We start from the raw sequence: 16,825 nt of genomic DNA on the forward strand, positions 1-16,825 counted from the left end.
CGGTCCCTGTCGCAGCCCTGCCTCGTTTTATTTTCTGTTTCACCCCCCCTAAGTTTTGTGCCAGAAAGAATTTTAATTGCTCCTCGGGATCTCAGGAGTGGTACTGTGTTATGTAGGACAACTTAAGCAAGTCTCTCATTGTCTATTCACTGCACGACGACATCAAGAGGACGGAGAGGAGAGCGGCCCAGACAAGAAACTCCACTAAAGGTCCTCCTGCTAATGAAAGTGTTGGTGTCAGTGTGAGTGCTAGACGAAATGCGAAACTCGGCCCTTTTCTGTAACTCGTGAGAAGAGCCTGCGAGGGGGGCCTCATTACGGACAAGAGGATGTAGGGATAAAACAGTTTGGGCATGTTGCCAGTACTCTGGGGGACTGGATACCAGCTCTTTTGAAAGCCTGCTGATCTTACGTAACAAACATTTGTAAGGATCCCCATGTGAACGGCACCGGACTGCAGTCACATTCCCGAAGCTGAGGACGCCGGCCACATGCGACCCAAAGAAACTCACTTTCCCATGAAGCACTTGGGCACAATGCTGAGCTTCCTCCGTCTGTCCTTGATCAGATGCCGATTCTTGGTCATCATCATGTGGTAGAGCTTCTCGCCCTTCTCGGCAATCATCACGTAAGCGTCCCGCTCCATTCCCAGCTTGAGACCTGAAAACAACAGAAAAGCACGTCGCGTTTGAATGAAGCCACCGTCAATGGACTGCGACTGTGAGGGTCAATAAAAGCAATGTGGGAAGGGAAATGAATGAACAAACAAAACCTCAGCCAAGAAAAATACAGCGGTCTCATTACAGGACAGACGTTTCAGCTGGTCTTACACCGCTATCGACACGTATCAAAGCAGAATGGGTGAAAGCGCGTCATGGCGCAGTAAGAAGAGAAAAACAAGCTTTTTTTAAATTTTTTTATCCCTCAGCTTGCCCAGTTGTGTTCTGGTATTGTGCAGTTGGAACACATCCAAGAACGGAGCGCGGCGACTCGGGTCTGCCGCAACCTTCTGAAACAAACCCAGATGCCAATCTGTCCGAGGAGAGTTGTGTTTAGAGTCGGCGAAGTTCAGGGAGGGCGGCGTGATCCCCATCTTGTTTCTGAGTCGATTTGTCAACCATTATTCCTCTATTGTGAAGCAGAACATGTGGAGGCCCATTGTAAGTCCAGTTTCCACTGTAAAATTATATAAAATTTAAAAAAAAAACCTTCAGAGAGTAAACTGTGTGAGCTGCTAAACCTCTTTGCCGGGTTTGATGAACTTCTGAACTGCACAGTGAGACTTTCTGACTCGGGCAACTCAACTCTGCTGCACTGTGACTCTCTAATCTTCTTAGCTGCGCTGAGAGGCGCGTCAAGCTGCTAAACGCCACCATGAAGCGGCTTTGATTTCCAAGTTGCAAAACGCATGATGAGGTATACAGTTAATATTTATGATCCCCAGGAAAGATAAAATCCAAAGGCCCCAAACTTTAACCATTTTCCTGATTTGTTTTATCTCAGTTTACATATTTTAACATGAATTTAATACATCTTAAAAAAAAAAATTTAAATCAACGCGCTCTATTTGACATATTTACTAGGTTTTCCTTCAGCAAAGCCTTTAACACTATATTGATAATTACTGTGATATAAGTGAAACATATGACGGTCCACTGCCCTATATGAAAAATTTCACACATTATTTGATGAGCTCGGGCAAATTCCAACATATCTGTTATTTTAGCACATTTTCTATCCATCCATCTCATCTTTTAATGGAACCACACACGTGAGCAGAAAACAATATGCTATAAACATTAACAATGCTGAGTACACAGTCATTTGTATGAGCAGACAAAGTTAGACGCTATTACGGGCGACTCAACTCTAAAACTACCAAGTCCCAGGAGACTATGGACTGGGAGTCATGACACTCTGGAGGCAAACATGGTTGTTATTGTCCATCGACTGGCCCAGGGGCAGAAGAACTATTTACAACGCCTATGGTGCGCTTGCACAATGGCATCGTTTTCAAAACGCTGTGTTTTCAATGGTTTCGGGCACGGCTATATTGTAAAAGGACACCCTGAATGCAACAAAGATTTTCGGTTTTCACTTGAAAATGTTGTGTAAACAAGGTCTGAGTTTCTTTACTAACAAATTTTCACGCAAGATTATCTGACATTAAAGAAATAAGTTAATTACTTGAAGTTTTATGCTTGTAGTTGTTTAAAACAAGGTGATTGCTAAGAAATATTTGTTGGGTTTTTCTCTTTTCTCTATTAAAAGCACCTTGAGATGACTGTGTTGTATTTGGTGCTATATAAATAAAGTTGAATTGAATTGAAATAGCTAACTGACACAACGCATGCTAGTTGGAACGTCACATAATCAGATCTTCAACTTTGAAATATTCAAAGACAAATTTTACAACTTTAGCAACCGGGTAGTTTAATTGTAGATCTACAATTTCACATACTATTTTCATGAAACTGACATAAGTTTTTTACATTAGGTTGAAGAAAAAAGATTAAATCATTGCAAAACTAATGCAAAAAACCGAATTGACTCTTCCTGCAAATGCAAATTGTCTCATCTACAAAGAAAGCTCTGTATTAACTCACAGGACAGAGGAAAGCACATAATGCAGCTTAAAGCATCTGAGGGTAGTGAGCTGAGTAAGGTGGTGGGAGTTTGCCCCTCTTAAAGGGCAAGCGTGTGTGGGACAAACAATGTCGAAAAATTACGCAGCTTTTCTTCCTGAACCCAATTTTCCCATTGAGTCTTTGGGGATCTCCGCTGGCAGCCTGTGACGGAGGTGGGGTTAGATTACATTTGGCAGCAGCTGGAGCGGGCTTAAACAATGAGTGTCATTGAACAACAGACGGGGCCTGTCCAGCAGAGAGCCCCCGCAGCAGCCTCTGCTCCAGCTGTCCCGGTTTGTCTCGTGCTGCCCCTCATCCTCCTGCACTCACTGGCACAAGATAAAATAAAAAAAAACTACTTCTCAGGCATTATCTGACCCATGAATTTCTCCCTAAACTTCCATTAAAACAGAGATAAGCCACAACATCTCCAGCTGGCTGAACAATGCGAGTCTTCTGAGAGGAAAAACGTGGCAACACATTCCGTTCTTTTATTCTTTTTAAAGTTAAAGAAGTAATAATGCATGCGGGGGGGGGGGGGGGCAAAAAAATCAAAAGTGCCGTTGCCAGTATTTATCGCAGTAAAATGTTGAGTTGCTGTCTAGACGGGAGAGGCTGGGAGAAAGGTAAGGCGCGCTGAAAGTTGAGCGTACCGCAGAGAGGGGAGAGAGTGGGGAAATTGGGCACTGTGACTGATCTGGCATGTGTTAGCCTCAGGTCGATTTCCGCCGGGCTGAAACTCAACACCACAAACAGCAGCACACTCCTCCGTACTTATCCGTACTTCGAAACCCTTTCATCGCAGGATCAGATGCCGATAACATCGAGCTCGGCAGCAAATACTTACTTATCCCAGCTCCAAATTACAAATCTCATTTGGGAAAAAAAAAACAAAACTAATTTTTATGTTGACAATTGCGCTCAGCTGTGTGGCTGCCTCCGCTGAAGCTCTCAGGCTAAATCGTGCTCAAACTGTTAGATTTTAGGTGTGATCAGGTGGAGCCCAGTCAAAGCCTCCTGAAGCCCAGAACATAACCAAGACAGATGGTCCGCGCTAAACAGGTGGGAACACATTTTGAGGCAGAAGATGAAAGGACAACAAGTGAAGGAAGAACAGAGATATCGGCTTACAGACTAATCTACAATGGGTGGAAGTGCAGCAGGAGCTTTATTTACCATTAATGAGTAAGAGATATCTTTGCAGGCTTGATTGTATTTGCACATTAATCCAAATATACAGAAGTGGTCCAAATTAGGGCTGCATGTGTGATATGCAATAACGTTCTCGTGTATCGGACGAGCAAGATGCTTTGTGAGAAATACTAAGCTAATCATGCTTTATTAATCCCCTTGGGGAAATTCCTTTTTTTATATTTACCCATTTTATTTCTAGGATGCGGTGGGCAGCAACACTAAGGTGCTCCGGCGAGCTGACGGGGGTCAAGGGAACTCACAGTGGTGATACATCGCTAGTCTCTCGGCCAACACTGCCCCAAAACACATGAGATTATGATAACAATGTCTTTTTACTTCGATATTTGTTATTACAAATAACAGTGCTCGTTCTCATGCCCAGTCATTTTAGTTTAGCAGTTTCCATCAGCAGCATTCCAGGAGTCGAGCAGTTTTTGTTTTCTTCATTTGCTAATTTTACATATTTTGTGAATGAATCACAATTAATGACACATTTCTTTACTATTCAATTTGAACATTCAGAGAATTAATGCACAGTGCTGTGCACAATGGACAATTTCACTTGTTGATACGTGATGATAGTAACACATTTTATATACAGTGTATATATATATATATATGGGGCTTGTTTTTCTAGGAAAAAGGGCTGAGGTCTTGGTGTTGTGCAGCGAGAGGAACATGCCGGATTCATTCTGTGGACACCGGACTGAGCTGGCCAAAGATCAGGTGTGCACAGTGGTCATACTGGATCAATGAGAAACTACTACAGATGTTGTTAAGAAGCCTTTCCAAGTCTTTTGATTGGGATTATGTGCAGTGGGAGGAGCAGGCAGAACCAGAGCATAACATTTATTTTTTTTACGATTAAATCCAACACAGCATTGTTATTTCACATTCCTTACCAGTGGATGGATAGTAAGTTTAAATAAACTGGTTTATGTTAATTGAGCTTATAAGAGACTGGAATTACATGGAAAATAATAAATGATTAGATTAGATTGAGAAGAAGAGAGGACAAAGACATCAGTGTGTGATCAAAACTGGCCACCATCCTACAGTAAAAAACTAGAATCAATCAGTTGATTCACAGGCTGCAAAGGATTAACACAGGTGCCACATGCAGGGCACCAGTTGTCCATGTACAGGATTTTCGAAACTGCATTTAAAGCTTTATATAGCCAGGAAACACGTTTTTTATTATTGTTATTTTAGAAAATAAATTGCAGGTCAAGTTTTGGTTTGTTTTCTACATACAAGCCTTGTAAAAGTGGAGGGGGTGAGGGGGTCGCGTTATTTTGGAACCGTAATTCTACTTCAGCATGCAGCTATAAACCAGCAGAAACTGACACAGCCATCTTTAGGCCTACTTGAGACACAAACACTTTTGCTATTGCAAAAAATAGATCCAGAGTCATTAATATGCTTGACGTTAACTGTGCTCTCTGCTTTCTTTGACAACAAAGCCTCTTCTATTTTCAGCATTTGACCAAGATACTGTTTATAGCGTGTGTGCTCTGTTTTGAATGAGACTTTTGATTTAGCAGCCACTGCCTGGCTTTGATTAGCTCAATGCCTCCGCTGCACAGAACTTTCCCAATGTGAAAAAAAAAAGAAAAAAAGATGGCTCCAGCAGCCTCTGCTGCTGCACGAGTCAACCAGGCCGACCGCAGACGTCATGTCACCCAAGACTCTATTTTATAAACAAAGGCGGGCAGCTTGTTCAAGGTAGGACGATGCTGCAGGACGCAAAAACTGCAATTCAGGTTGGCATGTCCACAGTCATCACTGTGTGGACAGTTTGTGCAAGCGAGGTCAAAGGGAGAAGCAGAGCAAAAAGTAGGAAAAGGTCCCAACAGGCACTTGGACAAAGTGTGGCACCCAGTCAGAGGAAGAACCGCAGACTCTCTGTGGCTTTAGCCAGTGCAATAAAAAGTGCAAAGCATGAAATGCACAGGTGTGACAACACTGATAGGTGCTTTATACTCTTATGAGGCTCTAGTGTTGTACATGCTGACTCACTGAAACAACGTCCTGTGACATGTGATGGTCGAGTGATTACTAAAAGATGGAACTAAATCAGCATGTAAACGTGAACAAAGCAAGAAACAAACAGCAGCTATGGTCATGTGCAATTATGGACGAGCAGCTGGCGTCTCATGAGGGACGGAAGTTGCCAAACCATTGGTACACTGAGCTCTCCTCAGGAATGGTGGAATAATATGCACACTGAGGCTGATTGTCCAGAAACATGCAGTTTTCTGGGATTGAAACTTGTTATTGTTGTTGCGGTATGCTCTTGTTGTGTAAACCAATGGCAAAACTGCAACAAATGTTCAACATTTTCACTTGAAAATATGTAGTGTTAACAGGTTTTTGAGTTTTCTTGTTTTCTTTCTCAATGCTGTAAGTGTTGGTGGATTTCTTTTGAATTTGTTTTGATACGTTTGTGAAATGCTTCCCTTCCTTCCTTCATTCAATATCACTATTTGTGGAGAGCATGATCCTGGATTCATTTATACTGTATGCTCTCCTGTCAGGTGACTAATTCTGAGTCCATGTCGGGGCAGAGTATGATAGGAGGCGCAAGAATGTCTTATTAAATGAACAATAGTTTTTCCAATTAAACAAATTTGATGTCACTCTGTTATGGGAATCTTGCTTTTGTCTCATAAAGAATGATGTGCAAGTTCACAGTCTGTTTCAACGACATGCTGTGTCACCACTTTTGTAACCTCTGTGCCAGTTTTTGTAACTGTCAATGTCTGGAGTGCAGAGCGTTCACGTGGATCGTTTTCAAAACAAATCAGCCTTTAAGAAAGCGCTCTCCGACTTCATTGTTAGACAAACTCCTGGACACCTGCTCAAGGTTGTACTGTGACATTGTCTTCTTCTTCTCTCTTGAACTTTTTAAACGCTCTCAGTCTGATTCCTGCGTATTCTGCCTCCTGAGGTTTCACTAAGAATTTCTCCTGACGCATTCCAAGCTGGGTTCTCAAAAAAGTAGATCAATGAGACGATGTGGAAAATAACACATCATTCAGTAACACCTAGACGTATTTTCATAAGCAATTAGTTACTTTATATTTTCAGTAACTCCACCGCTTTTCAGTAACTTGCACAGCAGAAGTTGAGACGCGTCATGAAATATGGTCTTTAAGAAACAGTTTCTTACTCTCTCTCTGCTCCCGTTCCTTCAGGATGGCATCCAGCCACTTCTGCTTGTCCTCTGCATGCTTGGCCATGCAGACAAACCACTTGTTCTTCGCCGTGTTGTGGATCTTCCAGCCGTTCGTCACTGTGTAGTTGTTGCTGTGATAATCCGCTGAAAGGCACAAAAAAATAACAAAAGGGATTAATTTTATTAAAGCGAGGTCATCAAAAACAATAGATGAAAGGCAGCGTTAAACCGAGGTGTTTTTGTTGTTATCAGCTATTAAATTTAAGTAGAAATAGCTTTGGGGTGTACTTAATTCTAATTATCAGATTAAACTGAAATGGGGTTTATTTTTCCGGTTCTAATTTGTTTTTTGTCAAGCTGATTTTTCTTTTATGCTCTCAATATGAGAACAAAAACAAAATTATCACATACAAATTAAACACTGACCTCAGTAATAAAGGAAGCAAAACTAAATGCAATCATATCACACTTGCAAAGATGTCCTGTAAGTTAACACTGAAATTATCTCCAAAGAGGATTAACTACTCGAGCAATGATTTACAAGCCAATTAAAAACACAAGGAGGAGAAATTGTAAGAGGGGTACAAAGAGTGTGATTTCACTGACTCAACAAAATCCTTACTGGTACCCCTTTTCTAATTTTACCATCCATTTAGCTGCAGGTGAGCAGCTCCTGAATAATGAATGGACGCTGGTAATGGGGTGCATTAGTCTCACGCTCAAAGGTCGTATAAATAGATTTGATACTTGAGGGCCCACAAGGAGGAGATCCTGTTTTTCTGGGAGAGCAGAGACAGAATCACGCCGGGCTCAAAAACTATGGATTCTGGTAAAAAATGCTGAAAAGACGGGCTGCTGATTGATTATTCACATCATAGGTTTCTTATCTTGACAGCCTTCCTCTTTCCATTCACAGCAGACACTCCCTCCTTTAATATCTCTTACACACCGCAATCAGCATCATCTGTGTTTGAGCAATTCACATGAGCGTGTATTTGCAATGCGGGGCACTTCACTTCTGCGAACAAGGCATGTTTTTCTCTGTGGTTTCCCCAAATGCGACAGCCAGAAGCGTAGAAAGAAGAAAAAAAAAAAAAAAAAAAAAAAGAGGTCATGTGAGCTTGCAAAATATTCTGCTGGCACAAAAGAAATACAGAAAAAAAAAAAAAAGAGGAAACGTGAGCGAGCGAGACAAAGTGTTTCAGTGCTAGCAGACCAACATGTAACGTGCTACGCGATGCGAAACCACGAGAGCTGAACGGGCAGAGCGAGGGCCGTATCACTGCAGCCGACAGATATGCTGCTCATCTTTGGCACAGTGCGTGAACCCAAGCGGGAGCGCGATCAGTTTATCGCTTCCTCGCCCCAGAGTTGTTGCTCGTCTTTGCACTTCAGATCTGTATCTACACCCGATGCCGGAGAGCTGAGGTGGAAAAACAGAGCTACCTGAGGTTGCAAGCTACATCCTGTTTGAAACTAGGTGCAAGTATGAGACGACACCCAAACTGTCAACAAACACCTGATTCAAACCCAACCAACCATTTCTGCACTGCACCTTCCCTTAATGAGAAGCTGAAAGAAAACGTACGCAAGCTAGGAGGTGTTACTGGTGCACAATGTCCTAGGCTTGGTGTCATTACAATGAGTTCACTGCTGAAAGTAAAGGCCTTTGACAGATGAATGACCATCAGTTTGTATAAAAATCAGCATAAACAAACTCAAATTAAAGAGTTTACACAACATATAGCGTGCACATTTAGAAGACTGTGTCTTCTGTGAGTTTTTGAAGTTTGATAAACACCACCTTGTTTCAAATGTTGGCTGCAACTTGTCATTTGGAGGTAATTAAATCAGCAACCATAATCTCAAAATAAATAGGAAAAACTCAGTGGATTCAAACTAAAATACATTTGGATTCTTCTTGATTGTAGTAGTTCATCAGAGTGGATTGCGGTTGCGGTGGAGAATCTTTGTTTTTTGTTTTTTTACTCTTGCATGATACTTTTGCTTTTATTTTGCTTTCTCTTCTTTGGAGTGTATTGTCATCTTGAAAGTATGAATAGCCTAGGATAGGATTGGTTTTCTATGGGAAATATTTCAACAAAGATATTTTTTTAAGAAAGAAACAAGACTTTGCAGCTCAGAGAATTATCAATTATATCAATCATATTTATCATATATAATGTAAAACCTGCTCTGTTTGGTGGTCTAGTTGTTATTGTGTCGAATAAAGGCACAATAAAAATTGATAATGGTCAAAATACAGAAATATTTCATTCATTTTTTAAATCTTTTCACACCAACACTGATTCATATCAAATTTGTTGAAAGCCAAACACGTATTATTATAGTGCAATTTCAAAGTCAGACAGGAGACGATTTTCAGAAAGATTTTTTAGCTTATATGCCAAAGTCAGTTCAATCTATTAATGCAGAGAAGTCCAAAGACTTGATCCAAAACACTTGTTTTTTCTTAATAAAGACCCTTTTCTTGATCTTTGTATGTCTCAAAAGATAAAGACGAAACAGGTTAACACAGTAGTTTCCTGTGTGCTTTGAAAATATTCATAAAATATATGAAGCAGATGATCCAGGAAAATGTTCTGAAAAATGCTCCTCTGAGGTGGACAGGCATGAATGAATGCTGCAGGGCAAACACCAACCTGTTCCATCTTCCACGTTTTCCACCTCCATCACCTCTGTGTTGATCCGGCCTCTGAACACATAGAGGGGCCCGTTGATGGACTTGGTCCTCTTGGTGGACTTCTTTCCAGACACCCTGGGGAAAAAAGGGGACAGCAGCACGGTTACACACTGCGGAGAAAAACATCCGCTGGAGCCAGATCCACGGCAAAAAGAAAGAACACATGGACGCATTCATGCAGACGCAGGTACGAGAGCTGCAGGCGCAAGTGGGTGTTTTTCTTTTGCTTGCATCTTAAGACGCCTAACAGGGATGTTTGCTCTCATTTTCCACGTCTGGCCCTGCTGCTATTAGTCAGCTAATAAAAACAGGATTGAACATTCTCTTGTTCATCAACTCCAACAAACTACTTTGAAGATTTTTCTGTCTCAATGTCAGCGTTTCTCACCTGGATTTTCTTTTACAGTACACCAGGAGGTTGTCAAACAGGAAGAAGACGCGCTCCTGGATGTTGCCCGCTGAGATTTTGAGGAGATTCCCGTGAAGCAGCAGCCCGGTGCAGATATCCGTCAGGTTGGTTCCCTGCAGAAAATAAAGAGAAAAGATGTGAGCCTGAAATATCAGGGGGAAATAGGGGATTCGATACTGCAAATTTAATGGGGCAGGTGGGTAAGTGTTTTTACTTGCTTAACCCTTTAAAATGAAGCCTGACTTCCACTGGAAGAGCAGAAAGCTAGAGTCATGGCTACATGGTTTTTGGTATTTGGTGGTAGAGTTATGATTGGAGCATGTCATATATTCTTGTAGCCGTGGTTCTCCTTTATAATTTGGTATATCAGTATTTGCACATGAAGAAGAGCTGTTTGTTTTATTATGATAATAAAAAAAGGATAAAAAAAGATTTCCTCAATTTGTAAAAAAATGTTTTGTAATTATCCATTTCTATATCTATAAGCAGTCAAATCAAAGTGATAAAGTAGATTTAAACTACAATGCTAACAGGTATGGCAGCGGAAATATAATTGGATGGAGACAATGCTATTAAACCTAGCTTTTAGTGAAGACAGTGCAGTAGTCAGGGAGGGACTAAATGTATAAATAATGGTCACATCAGCATATAGATAAACATTATTCGCCTGTACCAAGGGCAATGTTATTGACATAAATACTGAATAGTGTAGGACCGAATATGCTTCCCTGTGGGACACCATTAGATCGTGAAAGAATATTCTGACTGCAGACGACCAGAACAGGATCTCTGTAACCAAACAGCTCTCAGAGATTTACCTATATCGCGCCGCTGGTCTAGAAGAATTTCATAGTTCACAAAACCAAAAGCCTTTTCCAGATGAACAAATGCAGCTACACAGAACTCTTTATTATCAATGGTGCATATAATTTACTGAGGGCTTTCAGTGCCACAGTGGTCCAACTATGTCCAGATCTGAGACCAGACTGAATCGGGCGAAGGACATTACGAATCTCCAGACTGAAAACTGTATATAGTGTACTACCTTAAGTTGTACTCACATAGGAAAACCTTCTACTTCTGCATTAGCAGTTGACAAGAATGACAGTTCATGTTTAAAAAAAAGAAAAAAGTAAGATTTCCAGCATCACCCAAAGTGTAAGAAGACCTGGTGATTCTGTGCGAAAGTTAGCATCACTTTCACTCTAAATGTGGCATCTAATCATCAAGGAGGGAGAGTAACGTTAATGCTCCTGGACAATGTTTCTCAACTGGTCTGGCTTTGGGATCCATTCTCACCCCTTGATTACAAGCCGTGACCCAACTTATGAAAGTTTAATGATAAACAACAAAATGACCAGCAAGTGGGGGTGTAGATGGGGAATATTTCCCCTTTGTTTCTAGTTGAAAAGCAACTAATTGAGCAGAAAAAAAATATTTATTTCATCAACATCAAGTCTTTTGTAATACACTTAAATGTCGCTTTAATTTTTATATCTTCATGCTTACATGTGCAACAACTTGCTGCAAAAAACCCTGACATTTTCTTTAATCAATATCAAATTTTTTTGTCATAGTTGTGTAACCCCATCCCCAGGTAACTATGAAATATAATCCTCAATAGAGCCTCAGGGGCCCGGATTCGATTAGGAATGGCATCAATATAACTTCAAAAGAATCTAAAGTCACTACGACTTATACCAACAAAATACTATGTATTACAAAATAAACAACCCGATAAATAGAAACAGACAAACTAAAAAATATGGAGTTTGCAGTAAGTAGAAATTAAGTAGCCCTGGCTCAGTTTTGCCATGCTCAGTCAGCACAAACAAACAAACTGGGGGTATTCTGTTTGAAATCACAGTAAATTCACATTCCAACGAATTAACACCACCTAACTGATTTCTAAATGAAGTTATTTCTGTCCATTCAAACGCCATCAACTCACTGAAAATGGGCCACTTTTGGGTTGCAATCGACCGGTTGAGACTCACCGGACTAGAAAGTGGTGCATATACTCTGTATGACCTCAAATCCCCCTGCAAACCATGCTCTGCATGTATTTGAGTCTTCATGGTCAGTTTTTAATCAGTTTCTATTTATTTCAGCAGTGCATAGACACTGAATAGAAAGGTACAAGGGCAATCATGAAGTGAGAAAAAACATTCCATTCAACTGTGAGTGACTTGTTTTCATTCCATCATCAACGAGTCCACCGCACCCAAACCACACTCATGTTCTCACAACACTATCAAAAAATTAAAAAAACAGGAGCTCTCTACCAGGACACTCAGTCTCTTGCTTCTTAATCACTCCAGTTGTGATAAATAACACCAAAGCTGAGTGTTGATGACAGGAGAAGCAGGAGAGATTTGCCAGAGGACTCCAAGGTTACCTCAAACCAGGCTCCTCTATTTTCATAGATTACAGTCATAAACACTGGAGTGGAAAAGCAGCCACATAAAACTGTTACCTCGGCCTACATGTACCAGACTTTCATCCATTTTGTCATTCTTCACTCAGGGTATGAATACAAGTACAAACAAGCTCAAAAAATATCTCTGCAGCTGTGTGTAGTGAGAACAAGATTACCAGCTTCAGTGTGAGGGTCACACGAAATGTTCAACGCGTGGCCGAGCAATTCTACCTCAAAGGCTCCATGAGAATCTTCTCATTTATAGAAAAGAAATTAAGTTGACTAAATCAACATTCATCTTTACACCAGGTTATCCAGCTCTGGACCCATTTTCACAACAATGTTTCAAGTGAAAACGCATAGTTTTTTGCTATTTTGTTTCAGAAAAATTCTGCGTTTACACGGAAACGTTTGGTAAACAACGTCCATTCTCATGTAAACGACGCAGTTTTCATGTAGGGACACTTGCGGGTGCTGCTGTTTTTGTAAAGAATACTGCACACACATGAGCAGAGAACAATGCACTCTAAACATTAATAAAGTAAATAGTTCTTTGACATATGGGTGAATAGATGGACACTAACAACAATGGCGGAGAGTCATGACTCCCAGTCCATATTCTCCTGGGACTTGGTAGGATTATAGTCGAGAGTCACCCGGAATAGCAATCCAACGTCATCGTCGTCTGTCCATACGAATGTCTGTGTACTCGCCATTGTTAATTTTTAAAGCGTTTTGTTCTTTGAATGTGTATGTTTGTGGTTTATTTACAAAAACAAACAATATCACCTACTAGTGGCCTGACATGAAAACTAAAATGTTTTCAACACACTGCCACGTAAACACAAACATGTTCTGAAGCGAAAATGCAAAAATGATGCATTTTCACTTGAAACGTTGTCGTGTAAGTTCAGGATACAGTGCCGCTACTCCAGAAAACAGGAGTTCAGTGAAATAGTAGCCATTAAAAAAATCTCGAGCAGGACAGAGAGAAAGTAGCTTTAAAACTGTTGCTTTGTCGGAAAAAAAACAAACTAAAACAACTTAAGTATTTATACTACATCAGTAAGTCCATTATCAGCAAGTTACTGCTAAACGTTGTGATTTTACAATGAAGCATTATTTTTTAAAGCGTGATTCTAAACTCTAGTACTGAAAAGTGTTGAATATGTTTCAAACATATTAAAAAAGAGCTTCCTCCTCTCAATCACCTATAGATATGATCAAATCGCCTGGCTGCTCTGGTCTGTCTCGACCTTGTACAGAATCCAGACTGTAAGTGGGAAACGCTGGAGTCTTATTCGAATCCCTGCAGTGAAATCTGACGAAATGCTTTGTGCCGCCGTCAAACCAAAAGGTAACTTTTTAAAATTGTGTTATAAAGAGCAGCCGGGTGCAGAGCGCCTAATGAAAAAGAGGTATTATGTTACCCTGCAGCCTTCCACATTAACAGGATGTGATTGGGTCCTAATGCAGTAGAAAGCTGGTTCCCGTCGGCTTTCAAATGCAACGCAGCCCACAAAGACCGAAACCAGCATTTGTCTTAATGAGAAGGTGCAAAGGTCAGAAGCACAAAAGCTGTTATACAGTCATCGCAGTAAACTGTTTAACTGTAATATAATCTGAATTCAACACTCTGTAAGATCTGCCTGATCAATCTTTCAATGTTAATTCGGACCGATGTTGGCAGCAGTCTGGACCTGTTGTGTTTGACAACATCACGTCATCTAATTAACCTTTTCACAAAGTGGCTGAACAAACATCATTTTGCTTTTCATTATTTTTAGAAAATAATTTTCAGCGTTTGCATATTCTTGTCACGTGCATGAGCAGCCACGCTGAACAAGTCATGAATGACAGATCAAACCACCTCCTGATGTCAAAACTCGCACAGACGAGGACAGATTGAATAGATCAGTTCAGCCATGACAGCATAAAGTGAGAAAACACACTCGTCAAGCAATACTGTGGAAGGAAGGTGACCGAGAAATAAAATAATAGAGTTAAAAGACAACTCATTACTCATCGTTAAACGGATCATTCCACTCCAAATTATCTGGAACTAAATACACCCATGTGTGGGTTCGGATTCAGGACCTCCTCCTCCTCCTCTCTGCTCGCAGGAAGCCCATCACCCCGCCGCATCATCCCAGCAGATCACATTCGGACTCCACTGTGGTCTTTGAAGTCTCTGACATGCGTCCACCAGAAGGCTGTGGAAACCCCGGAGGCTGTCCACACCCCCTCCAGAGCATCCATAATTGATTCAGGAGAGCACATGCTTATGATGGATGTTCACATGCAGCAAAGTGATGCTCATAGATTTTCTAAAGTCAAATACCTACTGCGATGAGGCCAAATGAATCAACCTGTAAACCGCTCTGGGATGAGATGGTGGTGGGGGGGTTGGGAATAAGTGCATGCTGTTTTACCTGCACCGTTATGGTCATACATGTACCGCACGCATTTGTGGCGGCAGTGCGTGTGCACTCGTGCAGAGTGCATCCGAGCCGCAGTAATGCGTCTGGGCCTGATTGGGCGCTACTGGCGGCCTCCTCCATTAAGGCTGGAGGTGATTAGCCCCGAAGAGTGGCTGAAGGGCAGAAAGAAGACCGAGACTAATGTGGTTTGGTCGAGGGCTCGACAGAGCTGGGAGCAGGGAGCCAAGCTGTTGGGGGGGGGGGATTGAAGCAGAGTGGCTTTCGAAGCTTCTACGTAGTTGTTGAGAAGCAAAGTTGAGTGAAATCCGAACAAAAAAGGAAATCAGATATGCATCAGCTGCTTTGCAGAATTAAATTTGGAGGTATAATGTTATCCGACTGCGATCTTGTGAGCTTAAAGGCCATGTGTGATTCATGACCAAGCAGCTTTTAAAAGGGACGATGCTTTCAGACGGGCTTAATGTTCCAATTGTGTCTCTCTATCTCATTTTGAAATGTATGATGTGTTAAATGTGGGTAAATCCCCAAACCCTGTTTTCAATCAGATTTAAATTAAACTAACAATCATACAAATCTTGACAAATCTTTCCATTTAGGGGCAAAGAATATAACTTTGATTTTTCTTTGATTTTATGCAGTCTTTGGATAATTTCTCTTCATTTTCTGCTCCACTGCCACACCTGATTTGAATGAATGAGTCACTGCCCAGCCTCTATAGGGTCTGATAATGACTCATTTGGATCAAAAACCATAGAAAACTAGGGAGGAAAATTAATTACTGAGCTTAAGGAGGAACTGAAAATATCCAGGATCATAGAGTACAAGTTAAGGAGCTCTTTGCTGTTTTGCAGGATAGTAATCAGAGTCAATTGCTGGGAGGAATGAAGCGAAGGAGTCAGTTTGGCAGGCAGATAGTGGGACGTCCCAGTGGGGCCCGCTCCACGGCTCCATCCTTCAATCTGCTCCCCTCTCCTCTCCGAGAATCCTACCATCTAAACCTCCCAGCACATGTGAGAATGGAGCTCCACTTCTTAGGTCTACTCTGATTGGGCAGCCGGCCCGTTGGCATCCCCCTCGGCACCCTGTGTGGGTGGATTGTCCCATTGGTGCCTGCTAAGACAAGGCCTCTGTTGTGGTGGGTGAGGGAGGCGTGAAAAATGCACCGGACCCTTCACTCGGCTCCCAAGCCCTGTCCGTGGCCCCCGCGCTCGCAGCGTTGCTTCGCTGTTTGGACAGACGAGGACTGAGATGGTTCTTTCCTCAAACAAGTCTGCCTGTTTTTAGTTGTAGCTCTGTGACTTCTCCCCTCATTTGCACAAACTTCCAGAGAATAGTATTTGTGTTACATTACAAAAAGTGCATCTATCTACAGCGTCTTCCTGTCTCTCTCTAACTCAATTGTTACCCTGTAAATGTCACTGTACTGAACCTCGTCTCCTCTCGCTCTCTCTCACCTCCCACCCCTCGATGTGGGACTGCAGCTGCTCCAGAGCCTCCAGCTTCTCCATCTGCCTCTTGGTCTCATTGATGTTGGAGCACACGGCCTTCATGGCCTGCAGAGCCTCCTCCACCGCGGGATAGTCTGCATGCTTTTTGGGAGTCCTCTTCAGCAACTCCTAAATTGATAAAAAACAAAAAAGAGCTTAGCAGACTTGTCTCTGACCTTTAACTTCTTCTAGGCCCCTACACTGGGAGGTGGGTGTCTGTGTGGCAAAATAACAAATGAGTCACTAGTATCACAAGAAAACACATCATGTTCTGCACTGTAAAGTTTCAGAGGTCAATGGAGACGATAGTTCAGACTGTCTAAGCAGTCTGGAGTAAGACAAAGGCTGGAGTCAGGAGGTGAATCA

General features: G+C 41.7%; 1 protein-coding gene across 1 annotated transcript in view; it reads right to left on the bottom strand.

Moving 5' to 3' along the window:
- prex1 (phosphatidylinositol-3,4,5-trisphosphate-dependent Rac exchange factor 1) overlaps positions 1 to 16,825 on the bottom strand; it is a 106,069-nt gene that overhangs the window by 50,718 nt on the left and 38,526 nt on the right. Inside the window, exons 6-10 of the mRNA XM_080469832.1 lie at positions 16,427 to 16,588; positions 10,092 to 10,225; positions 9,663 to 9,778; positions 6,994 to 7,143; positions 513 to 660 (exon numbers count right to left, since the gene is read on the bottom strand). Coding sequence (XP_080325958.1) covers positions 513 to 660; positions 6,994 to 7,143; positions 9,663 to 9,778; positions 10,092 to 10,225; positions 16,427 to 16,588 — 710 coding nt within the window. The remainder of the gene's footprint in view (positions 1 to 512; positions 661 to 6,993; positions 7,144 to 9,662; positions 9,779 to 10,091; positions 10,226 to 16,426; positions 16,589 to 16,825) is intronic.

Source organism: Lipophrys pholis, assembly GCF_963383615.2.
Source record: "Lipophrys pholis genome assembly, chromosome: 8".
NCBI classification, from domain to species: domain Eukaryota; kingdom Metazoa; phylum Chordata; class Actinopteri; order Blenniiformes; family Blenniidae; genus Lipophrys; species Lipophrys pholis.